This window comes from Passer domesticus, chromosome 3 (assembly GCF_036417665.1).
Source record: "Passer domesticus isolate bPasDom1 chromosome 3, bPasDom1.hap1, whole genome shotgun sequence".
Classification (NCBI taxonomy): domain Eukaryota; kingdom Metazoa; phylum Chordata; class Aves; order Passeriformes; family Passeridae; genus Passer; species Passer domesticus.
Genome location: NC_087476.1, coordinates 55,765,963 through 55,778,092, shown reverse-complemented (window position 1 = coordinate 55,778,092; position 12,130 = coordinate 55,765,963). Strand labels below are relative to the sequence as shown.

General features: G+C 42.5%; 1 protein-coding gene across 3 annotated transcripts in view; it reads left to right on the top strand.

Annotated features, from left to right (window-relative positions):
• The first annotated feature begins 776 nt into the window (after positions 1-776).
• MOXD1 (monooxygenase DBH like 1) overlaps positions 777-12,130 on the top strand; it is a 51,847-nt gene continuing 40,493 nt past the window's right edge. Inside the window, exon 1 of one of the 3 annotated variants that reach the window (XM_064413205.1) lies at positions 777-1,852. In XM_064413205.1, coding sequence (XP_064269275.1) covers positions 1,562-1,852 — 291 coding nt within the window. In that variant the 5' untranslated portion in view covers positions 777-1,561. The remainder of the gene's footprint in view (positions 1,853-12,130) is intronic. The other 2 variants (XM_064413207.1, XM_064413206.1) reach the window with 2 other exon arrangements.

Genomic DNA, 12,130 nt, shown 5'->3' with positions numbered 1-12,130 from the left:
GCCCTCAGAAAAAGTAAATGCACACTTTTGGAACTGTCCTAAGGATCCCTCCTTTAGCACTCAATTTTACAAAGCTTAGTGCCCCCAGTTAGGTGCCAAGGTCACACCTTTGGCCTTGACAGGGCCTATCACACACCAGCAATTTCTCCTTAAATTAATCCATATCCACTTGCAGGTGTTAACAATTTTGCAGAAGAGAATCTGAACACTCAGCATTTCACAATTTTTTGTTTTGTCAATAATCTGAGTCTGTACCTTTGAAGTTACTGCTATAATTGCAAGAATGGTCACACTAATCTATTCCCTCTAAAGATTGCTTTCATTTTATCAGCAAGGTGTTTTTTTTCTCTAATTTCTTATGATGCCTTAGGTAAAAGTAAATTTTGGTGCTTATGCTTTTATAAGCATTTTCTTTTCTAAAAGTTGTTTTGTAGTTTGATGTCTCCCTCACATCACAGTGGGTGATTGTATTCTAGAAACCCTAGTGACACTTGTGAAATATTGTCATGCAAAAGCCAAAAAAAGGAAGCAATACTAATTTCCTTTATGTACTAATTTGACTGGTTTTTACAGAATTAGTATGTATTTTTGGTTGAGTACCAGGCTCTTTCATTTAAATGTGAAGAAAACACATTTCAAACACCATAACTTCCTTGAAAAACCAATTTCATACCGCTCGGAACTTTCAAGGGTCAATATGACTTCTTGTGGTCCCTAACTTTCCCCTTTTGGGTGCCACGCTATTTTTTGTTTCCGTCCAGATTTGCAGAGGGCTGGGGAACATTCCTCCAGGAGCATCTTGCTGCTGGTTGCTCTCGCCCCCGCCGCGGCGGTGCTGCTGTGAGCAGGGGAAGGGAAGGCAGCTTCTGCTGCGGCAGCGTCGGGGACCGCACGGCCGGGCTGGGGACGGCTGCGGGGGTGTCAAGGGACGCGAGTGCGCTTTTGAGATGTGCTTTTGCAGCCGTCTCAGTGCAAACCACTCGGCAGGTCCTCGTTTTCCACTTAAAATGCAAAAAGAACTCTCCCGACGGGGAATCTTCTGCTTAGCTCCATCCATCCGCCGCGCCGTGCGCTCGCACTGAGTGAGGAGGCGGCCGAGAGTGGGGAAGCGCTCGTTTGCCTCCGGGCTTCCTCCCGTGGAATTCTTCCAGCGGAGTTAGAGTTGTGGGGAGGCCGGGGAGATCTCCTGCCCACCGCCTTCCCTCCGCTTCCCCGGTCCGGAGGAGGCTTTTGGGTCGCTAACGCGAACTCCGAGCATCTCGGCGAGCAGCCCCGCGGCGAGCGCACGGCAGGTGCTCCGGGCGCGGCGGGGTCCGGCCCGGCCCCGAGGGCGGCGGCGGGAGCGGGGGGCGAACAAAGCGCGGCCGAGGGCGTGCTGCCCCGACGGGGCGGGCGCGGAGCCGCCCGCAGCGGGGGCGGGGTGACCGGGGCACCCGGCCCCCCTTCCCCACACACACACACGCACAGACACACAGACACACAGACACACAGCCCCGCACACGCACGCCGCGTCCGGGCACACGCCGAGACGCACAGGCGGCCGCTGGTGCGCGGCGAGAGGATGCGGCGGCTGCGCCCCTGGGCGCTGGTGCTGGGCGGTCTCCTGTGTGCCTGGGCCGGTGCCGGGGCCGGGACCGGGGCCGGTCCAGCGGCGCGGAGCTACCCGCACAGCGCGGTGCTGGACGGCGCGGGCGCCTACCGCCTGCGCTGGGGCCGCCGCGGCAGCGCCCTCGCCCTGCGCCTGGAGGTGCGCACCCGCGGCTACGTGGGCTTCGGGCTCTCGGCCAGCGGCGGCATGGCCTCCGCCGACATCGTGGTGGGGGGCGTGGAGAGGGGCCAGCCCTACCTGCAGGTAAGGCCCTGCTCCTTCTGCTCCTTGTCCGCCCGCCTTCCCCGCGCTGTCCCTCTCTCGGGACGCCCTTCTGTCCCTGCCCCACGTTTCTTCTGCAGCCTTCTTGTCCTGTATCCCTGTACCTCTTTACTTCTTCCTTCAACCCTTCGGGTTATCCCCGTTCTTCTGCGTTCCTTTCCCCTGGAGGAGATACTTCTTTTCGATCCTCTCCTTGCCACAACCTTCCCTCTAAACTTCTACACAGATTTCGTTAAAGGTGTCAGGTTTCTTTGCTCTTTATCCAGAAGATGTAACAGCCCCATTCTCTGTCCTTTGGGCACTCTCTCCTGCCTGCCCGCTGAGCCTAGACCCGCGGAGGACAGGGGTGGGAGGGCAAAGTCTCTCCCAGGGAGGTGTGGCACCTTTCCCCTCGCCTTGCCAACAGCTGGTGGAGCTTGGCCGTCCTGGTGCCTCCTGAGCTTGCTCTTTCTAGTCCCACCGGCATGAGGGCAACATCCCACCAGCTTCCAAGCCTGCTGATGTCCCCTTCTGCTGGTGCACAGCTGGTGCTGCTCCTGTTCTTGGTGTTCCTCCTCTCCTCACCTGGAAGTGTTTTGCCCCAGATGTTGGAAAGGACTTGCAGAGTGATCACTGGGAGGACTCCCAGTACATGTGCTTGGTCTGCCAAAGCAAGCTCAGAGGTGCTCAACTCTACTGGCATAATTTTCCTGGGATGTTTCTGTAGTAGTCTAGATATTGTCAGGGCTATGTCTGGGAAGAGGAGTGTGGAAAAGAGGCCTTGCTGGTGCTTACAGCAAGTCATCCCCTCCAAGGGGCACTGGTGGCTGGTGGAGTAGGAGCCATGAGAGGGGAGGGGAGCCACACCTTTGGTCGCCTCTCATCAACCTGAGATCCACCCAGCAGGAGTTGCTCTGGGGTCCGGGGAGCAGGGACAGCTTGTCCCACAGAAAGGGTAATCAGGCCTGGAATGACAAGCTGTCATCCCCAAATGCTTGAATGATAAGTCGGAGATGCAGTTTAAGAGCAGAGTGGTTGTTGGAGTATGGTCTAGGAGAAGTCATCTGTCTTTCCTTCATTATGTTAGAGCTAGTGAATCTTTGAAGCTGCTGCTTAAATTTAAGGGGTTTTCCCATAAGAATATGAATTTTCTATTAACAATTTACCATAAGAATATAAAATGCATAATATGATCCCCCTACTATTTGTCAAGGTTTTGTAAAACCAAAACTTTTCCAGAAGAATTGAGATTTTAGTATAAATATTTTCCTTTTAAAAATTTCTTTTACTTTTTTTTTTTCCTCCATTTGTTTGCTGTATGAAGTTTAGGCAAATATTTGTCTTCCTTAAATGCAGACCAGTGATTTTCAGAATATTTCTTTCTCCATATTTCAAAATGAAGATGATTTTTCTTGAAGCATAAATAAAAGACTAATGATAGTGAAAAAACCCTCTCTAGGCTGCTCATTGAGCAGTGAGCTCTTCACTCACAGAATGAAAGGCTTTCTGAAAGGCTTTGCAATTCAGAAGACACACCTATTAACCATCAAAAGAAACCCAAGCTTTTTTTCTGGTTAGTTCATAGATCCTGTTAGGGTAAAGCAAGTCTTTTAGAGAGGCATTCAAACCTAGTGTAAAGACATCCAGTCACAACTGGATGTGAGGATCCATCACTTCCCTTGATAGTTTGTGGCAATAATGAGTCTCTGATGTTCCTGATTGCCAGGATTAGTTTGTCTTGGTTTAGCTTTCAGCTATGTATTTTCTCTACTATATTAAAAACTCTACTCCCCCTGCATACCGCCTTCATAAAGTTATTTATGTGCTGCAATTGAGACAATAAAGTCACTGCTCAATTTTCTTTTTTTGTTAAATATATAGATTGTGCTCTTCAGCATCACAGGACATTTCCCCAGCACTCACAGCACTTTTGTAACTCTTTTCAGCACCCTTCACAGGTTTTCAATATCTTTAGAAATGGCCTCGTGCTAACTCCATTCTTCCACAGGTTTTATACACCAATATTCTGTTACGAATAAAAAAGGACTGTAGCAATGCCTGCCAATAGAAACCTACTGATATTTTTCCTGAAGCACTAATTTAGCTAAATTGTTATGCTCAGAGCTATGAGTTATTTTGTTGCACTTTTGAGTAGGCAAGAAGAAATACTTTTGTTACTCTTGCTTACCGCTTGAGGCTTGCTCAATCCCCACTCCTTCTTCAGTTCTAGGAAGTATGGTTTCTTTCTAAACTGAACTGAGGTTTTTTAAAAGTTGCTCATTTAAAATTTTTCCATACTTGCACCAACAAGGAACAGCCAGGAACAAAGATGATAAACAAAATTTGTCCAGAGGCTTTTTCTGGTCAGGCAGCAGGGATTGCTAGAAAATGAACAAATTGTTCTAGGATGTTGTTTCAATAATATCTAATTCTTCACTTTACTGGACAAACACATGCAGTTAATATTTTAAAAATACATTCTGTGTTAAGTGTATACCATCATAATTTAGATTATTTATTACTGAAAAAGATTTTTTCATAGATAGCACCCTTGAAAGCATGTGGTTTTATGCCTAGCTGAACTCCATGAAATATGTACACCCTATAATGAATGAACTTACTTTTCTTTTTGGTTTTAGAAATATGTTTTTATTCCATGACCATCTGTTGGAAAATGTGCATCGTGGTCTAAACTCTTAGAGGGGTCATTTTTTGGTTTCTTTGAAAGTTTTGAGATGCTTGTTAGTGGCCTGATGTTCAGATGTTCTGAAACACCTTTATAGCCTTTCAAGTGGGCATTGAAATTGCTAGTCCCTTGGGTCAGTTTTGCCTTTCCCCCCCCCCCAAATTCTCTCACCTTCTTTAAAAATAGAAAGTGTTCTCAGAGGTAAGTGTTCTCTTCTGGGAATAAACATGTAAATATAGTTAGACTACAGCTGCCAGTTAGGGTAAAAGCACATAATCCTGTCCGTGGAAGATCCATGTATTGGGGTAGAGGAAAATTTCCAGATAGTTTTCAGAGAAAAGAGAAAAAATGTTTCCTCTGGCATTTATTCCTCATCCTCTCAGAGCAAGTAAACGCTATTCCCACCATCAGCAGGCAGTGTTTGCCTTGAAAAAACTCAGAATCCTGGATATCCTGGGTTGGATTTTACTTTCTCAATTTTCAGTGTATCCTGAACTTGGGTGCAATGAGCTGTTTGTTTGTGTTGGAGCTGTATTTAATCAGAAAGGGTGTCTGACACAAGGAAAGGCTAAAACAATTTGGAAGCCTGCGGCTTAGTTTTGTCTAAATATATCAAGGTGGAAAGTGTTACAATGTCATGAAAGAAGAAGAACAAGTTTTTTGATGAGCATTGGAATGATCAGGGAATTATACATTTACAGTCCTAACATTTAAGAAGTTTGATACTTGAAATGGGAACCTTAGCATATTTTGGGAGGACTGGGTATGTGTCTACATACATGCATGACTTCGTGCTTTGTGATGAGGGAGGCACCTCCACCGAGCAGAAGCAGAAAAAGGAGATCAGTGAACAGACTGTTCTCACACATTACTGAGAGCCTGTGGTGTCAGAGCAGCAGATTGTGTGGTGTTTGGCTGAGCATGTTTGAGAACAAGAAGATGCCAATGGGGGTCGGTATTGGAAAGCTGGGAGCTGTCTTTGTCTCTATAGGGAGCACTTGGACTTAGAAGAGTTCATTCTTAGCAAAATGTTACCTTGAAATATTTCCATGGTCATTTGCAGCATGTGTTACTCTTCATACAAGATCTTGGGGCAGCCTTAGATTTTGCATCTCGTTTTTTTCATTCTTTCATTCTTTTACTTTTTTCTTTTCTTCTTTTTTTTTTTTCCTTTTTTCTATTTTTTTTTCCTAATGCGTCTCTTTTGTGCTTATGAATTGACACAGCATGCATTTTCTTGCTAGACCCATGCCTTTTCCTTGGTCTCCACCCCTGTCTGGAATTGTGCATCCCCACCCACAGCACGTAGCTGCTGAGAGCCCCATTTTGGGGAGAGTAATCCTCCTTGATGAATGCCTATTTTGTGCAAGTTATACAAGAGGGTTGCATTGTTAGAATCTTCTGTTGAACTTGCACAAAAATAGTCCCTGCTCAGGGTGAATAGGGACTGTATGTCACTAAAAAGTACTTTATTATTCATTAGAGCCTTGCTTGTTAACTGTCACCCAAACTAAAGAATATCTGTTATCAAATGTATCCCATAGAGTTAGCTTAATTGCTCACAGGGAAGTACTTGGAAGAGATTTTAAAGGACAGAAAACAGTGAGCATTTTCAGTACTTAACGATATGCCGCTTTTAAGTGCACTCATGCCAACAGCAACAAAAGAAGTGTTTAGAAAACAACTTGAAAGGCACCAAGAGAGAGATGCGAAGCGAGTGCCACACTGACATATCTCAGTCGGTGTTTTGTTGGAGGTATTTCATGCCTTTGGGCGTTGGGGCAGAATCTCCAGATGACGAATGTCTCCCTCTTGGCTTCAATGTGGGGCATAAAGAGACACTCCAGTGTACATCTCCACTGGCTGGGCGCTTTGTAGTTCCCTTTGAGAGGTACAATAGTTAGGACAAGGAAGCAACAGTTGGTGAACAAAAGATGAGAAGAATTCTGAAGCTTGTAATTTGCAGGCCTTGAGGGGACTGTTTTCAAGTGTTTGGTTGGGATTGTTTTTCTTTTTTCTTTTTTTTTTTTTCCCTTTGTCATATTTTTTGTTCTCCTTTGGATTTTGGAAACACCAAGAAAATGAATTTTTTTCACATCTCCCCAAAAATATGGAATTGTAGCCACTGTGAGTGATGCAAAGACTTAAAATAATGAGGGGAATGATTTAATTCCTAATATAAACAAGTACCACAGAAGTAGGAAAGGGAAGGAGGGAGATTTTCTAAGCCAGATCCAGAAATTTTGGGAACAAGTATCCCTAATTGTTGTGCTTGAAAATCCCCTAAGTGTTTTTAATCTTCCTCATAATTGAAGTAATTAAAATAATTAAACACAGAAAACTTGTACTGAATAAATGTGGCTCCTATGTGAGGAATGTTCCTTATGATAAAGTGCAGTTCTAAGATTGTATCGTGCAGTATCTCCTCCTTACTGATTTTCTTTCCCTTTAAACACTTTGCTACATGTTTTTTCTAGTCTCTTTCTGTTAGAACAGCTTTTAATCTAGCTTTGTATTTTCTGATATAACAGGAACTTAAACTCTTAAGTTAATATTTATTCTTGATGTAAAGACTCGTATAGGGCCTTGGGACTCCACCACAATGTCAATTTACCCATGTCAATATGCAATATCATTGTCATGGGGTGACTTTATGATGTTGAATTGTATCCCTCTTCATCTGTTTAGCCCAGAAATAAGTTTTGCACGTTTCAAACTAGATCTGAGAGTGAAGGGGGGAGAAGGAGAAGTGGTGGATTGTCTGAGGTGACAAAAACACAGAGATGAGCTTCAGCATTCCTGCTCACAGACTGTGTTGCTTGCAGCACAGACAGCAGGACAGAGCTCTCCTTTGCTTTTGGTTAGGTTTTTTTTTTTTGGCTAGCTGAGGCAGAGAAGTTCCCTGGACTGTGGCTTTTCTTTTTCTTGGAACTGATTGGCCCTGCTCCGGACTGAAAATCCAGAAGAGCACTGGGAGCTCACACCTGTGGCTCACCAGGACCTGGGACACAGCATTTTCTAGCACAGGAGGGACTGAGGCGAGACTGAGCGAGCTGAGCTACAGCCTACAACAAGGACTTGCTGAATTCGCCATCTCTTCAGAGCAGCGAGAGGTTTTATTTGATATTTTTAATTATTAATGTTTGTGAATACTTTGTTTGCTAAATAAACAGGTTTTTTTCACTTTTCTCCCAGGAAATCTTTTCCTGAACCAGTTTGGTCAGGGGCAGCTTGAATCTGCTTTCTAGAAGAACCACTTTGGAAGTTTCCTCCCAAATTTGCCCTAAATCAGGACAGTCATATTTCAATCTCTAGCCACTAGTGCCTCTTACACCTTCTTGTGCTACGTTAAACAGATCTCCACATTTCAGTGTTTTTGTTTGTGTGCAGAGAAAGTGGTATGTCTTATTTCTCAGGAATTTCACAAAAACAAAGGGATGCCACTGCCAGCTGTAGGCCACCCTGGGCAACATTTAACTGGATATAAGAAATACACAGAAGTGTATTCAAGTGAATATACACTTCTATAAGAAGTATAAGAAATGTAAGAAGATTAAGAAGTACATATAAGGAGTATAGGAAAAATAAGAAGATACCAGAATTCTTCTATTCTCTTGTATAAGAAATATACAGAAGTATATTCAAGTCTGAATGAGCAAAGGCATATTTCTAACGAAATAATTGTGTTTCATGTATAAAAAAATACAAGCCCTCTTTTTGTAAAGAAAATATATGAACATGTACACACATATACAGGCATTATCTGTTTCTGTAAATACACAAATGGAAATGTGTGTCTTTGTGTATATGTTTGTCTGCATTTAAAATACAGAGACACACACAATTATTTGTTAGAAATAAAATTTTCTGTCCTTGTCAGAGTTACTAGTGCACCTGAAGTAAATAATCCACACTCTTAGTGTGTGTCAGCCAGTTTAATTGGAGTTCTACCAGGAATTGTGTACATCTTCTCAAAACTACCCATGTGATTGAGATCCAGGTTTCCTAGCAAGGACTGAATCACTTCTGCTAATCTGCTGTGTAGGTAAAAAAGCAAAACATAAAAACCCAAACCCAACCCCCCAAAAACCCACCACCCAAAAAACCAGAAGCAAACAAAAACCCCCTGAACAAAAAACCAACGCAACATGCTCCCACCCCCCCCACCAAACTAATAAATTAATTACAAACAGACTGCCCATGGGGCAGTGGCTGTGAACTTACTGATCCCAGTTACTTTAGGAACTTACTGCAACTACTTGATTGCTGTTGCTGTACCCTTTGCATAGTTATTTTTTCATTTGCAGCCAATCTCAAGATTGGTTCAGTCAACTGGAATGCTCTCAAGGTGTTCTTATATAGAACAGCAATGCTTTCAGGCTCCTGCCTCAGGCTGCTGTGAGTGGGCTCTGCTTTTCCCCAGCATAAGCTCAGAGTAAAATCTTTGCCTGAAACTCAAGCTGAAATTTATTTGAGGTTGCAAAACAGTTTGGTTTGCTTATTTGTAAACTCATGCTCTGTTTGGTTCTTGCCAAATACAGTGTAAAACCAGCTTCTTTTAGGTGGTAACATCTAGTGTGTACTGGAACCTTGAGCAGCAGGATTCCATTTAAATTGAATGCAACAATAAAAAAAAGAGAAATGTTAACCACAGTTATTTTTTTGGAAACCCAGAAAGGCATAACTTGGTGCTTATTTCAAACAAATGTTTGGTTCCATTCTTTTCCTTACCGTAGCAGTTTATCCAGCCTATTTATACTAAGATAAATCTGCTCCTACGCTAATTTTCATCTCTGTTACAGCTTCGTGATCCTTTTTGCCAAGTTTCTCTTTGGTCCTGGTCATTGGCATCAGCTCGGTAATTTGGGGATTGTCCTAATGGGACTTCATGATGCTTGTATTCCCAATCATCTGTTTATGCTGGATATTAAGTTGGGCACCTTTAAAACTTGATCTGAGAGTCGGGTGGGGAGAAGTGGTGGGATGTTTGAGGTGGCTGTATTCAAAAACATAGAGATAAGAGCATCAGCATTCCTGCTCACTGTGGTGTCTGCAGCATGGAGAGAGCAGGAGAGAGCTCTCCTTTGCTTTTTAGCTAGTTTTTAACTAGCTGAGGCAGAGAAGTTCCCTGGACTGTGGCTTTTCTTTTTCTTGGAACTGATCAGCCTGCTTTGGACCTAAAAATCCTGAAAAACACCATGAGCTCATGCCTGTGGCCCACTGGGGCCTGGGACATGGCATTTTCCAGCCCAGGAGGGATGGATAAGGGATTGAGCAAACTAAGCTCAATCTCTTGGAATCTCAAGCAAAGCCCACGAGGACTTTCTAAATTTGCCAACAGTTTTTTCCCACTTTTCTCCCAGGAAATCTTTTCCTGAACCTGTTGTGGGAGAGGCCACTTGAATCTGCTTTCTAGAGGAACTCCTTTGGAAATTTCCTCTCAAATTTGCTATAAATCAGGACAAGGATGTTTCAAATTCCATGGGCTGGCTACAGAACGAGTGAAGACAGCTCGAAACACAGCTTGTTTTCCTGTCATTTCCCATTCCTGACTTGTCCCTTTTTCCACTTTTAAGTGTTAGACTGCTGCTGGAACAGCAGTGATGGCCCAGTTAGAGAAAGGTAGCACACATGAATTAGGGTGGCTGAGTTTCTCACAAGCTGAGCCCATGAGGTGATTGCTGGATGGGGCCACAATCTGAGAATTATTTTATGCTCCTTGAGGTTGAAAGGTGATATATATAATTTAGGACGGGAAATTGATATCATAAACAAAGCAATCTTGTACATTGTAAAGATCTGGGGAGGGAGTCCCATAAACACCTGTTTCAGTCTGTGATGACAGCTGGTGGGGCTTTTGGGGTCAGGCTTCCCTCTGCAGCTGTGCTTGCATTCTCAAAGGAAAAACCAGTGTCTTTTCACATCCTTAAGAAATTACTCTCCCTGACTGTTTGTGGAACAGAAATCAGAAACCATATGTACTACAAAATATTTTTTTTAAGAAGGAGAGTGGCTAATGATATCTGAAGAACAGTATAACAAGATCTGCCTCACATCTGGAAAAGAGCGTAAAATATCTTGTAATGTCAGGAAGATTTTTCATTTTCCATATGTTATTTCAACTTTTGGGTAATGTGAGAAAGGAAATACTTAATTATTTGATGGATTGCACAACTTAGCCCAGAGTTCAATACGCCGGGTTTTTTTGCAATATTATCAAAGGGGGTGCAACAAATTTGAATGTTTCACATGCAAGCAATTTACATACATAAATCCTGAAACATATATCTTTGTTATCATGTGGCATGACGAATAACACTTCTGAAACACTTTTTGAAACACTTAGTCTTTAAATAATCAAAGATATTCATACTAGAAAAATATAGTCACTTCATCCTTCTTTCACTAATTCTTATACTTCTGTAAAGCTGATGTGTAATTCCAAAACTTTATCTTCATTAAACATATGATATATATTTTTTGTGTGTATAAGAAACTGGAAAACCTGGATGCAAGTACAGAATCAGTACATAAAACCATATTGTAGGTTTATTCACACACGTGTGAGTGTTTCAGAAATCCAGTTTTCAGGACTTGACAGTTATTGTAGATCTATTGAGATTTCATGAAATTATGGGGACTTGTATCAGTATAATCTACCCTACAAAAGACACAAGTTTTCTAGATAACTGTGTGGGGTAGCAAAACCAGATCTGTGTAGAAAAAGATTCTACCATGTTAGAGCCTTTTCCTGCTTGTTGGGAAGGATAAACTGTTCCGGTACGAAGCCCATTTTAGAACTATCTGTGATAGATATCCAAGCACTGAAATGCTGTGGATTAAAACATCCCACTCCTCTCTTTATAGAATTAAGTAACTGAAACTTGTGAATTTGGATGAGCTCTGTGTTATAGTAGTCTGGAACTGATAGAGTTTCAAACTAAATTTATATTCCCTAGTTTAGCTGAAGCCCAAATGCCCAGTTTACCCTCTCTGGGCTCTGGTAGATCCATCCTCTGTACTGCCACATTTCAAAGGCTTTCAGAACTATACAGCTTTCTCCTTTGACTAGATAAAAGAGTGGAGTGTAGGCAGTCCAAATATGATCGTTTTGATTGCATTTGCACTAGGATTTTTGGCAGCAGGGCTGTATTTTTATTTTTCTACTCTGAAAGGAAGCATAGAATATACATAAAAGTATAGACATATAGATCCACATAGATATATCCAAAATTTTTTACTTTCCCGGATTGCAGATTTTTCCAAATTGTGGCTGAAAAAGATGTGGCAGATTGTCATTGTTGCCATTTTTGAGAACCTTTTGTTCATTCTGTTTCATACACAAACACATCTTAAAGGCTTTTAAACTCTGATGAGTAAATTGAGCAAAGTCTACATAGTTTGACTTAAAATCTTCTGTGTGAAAAGAGAGAAATTCATATGGTTCCTGGACAACGTGGCATTATTTTGTTTTAAAACTGGAAAATAAACCATTTTCATGTGAGAGGTTGAGCAATCAAATTTTGAGTTGTTCAGGGCTTTTTTCTTTTTTTTTTTTTTTTTTTTTTTTTTGTTGTTGTTGTTCTTTGTTTTGT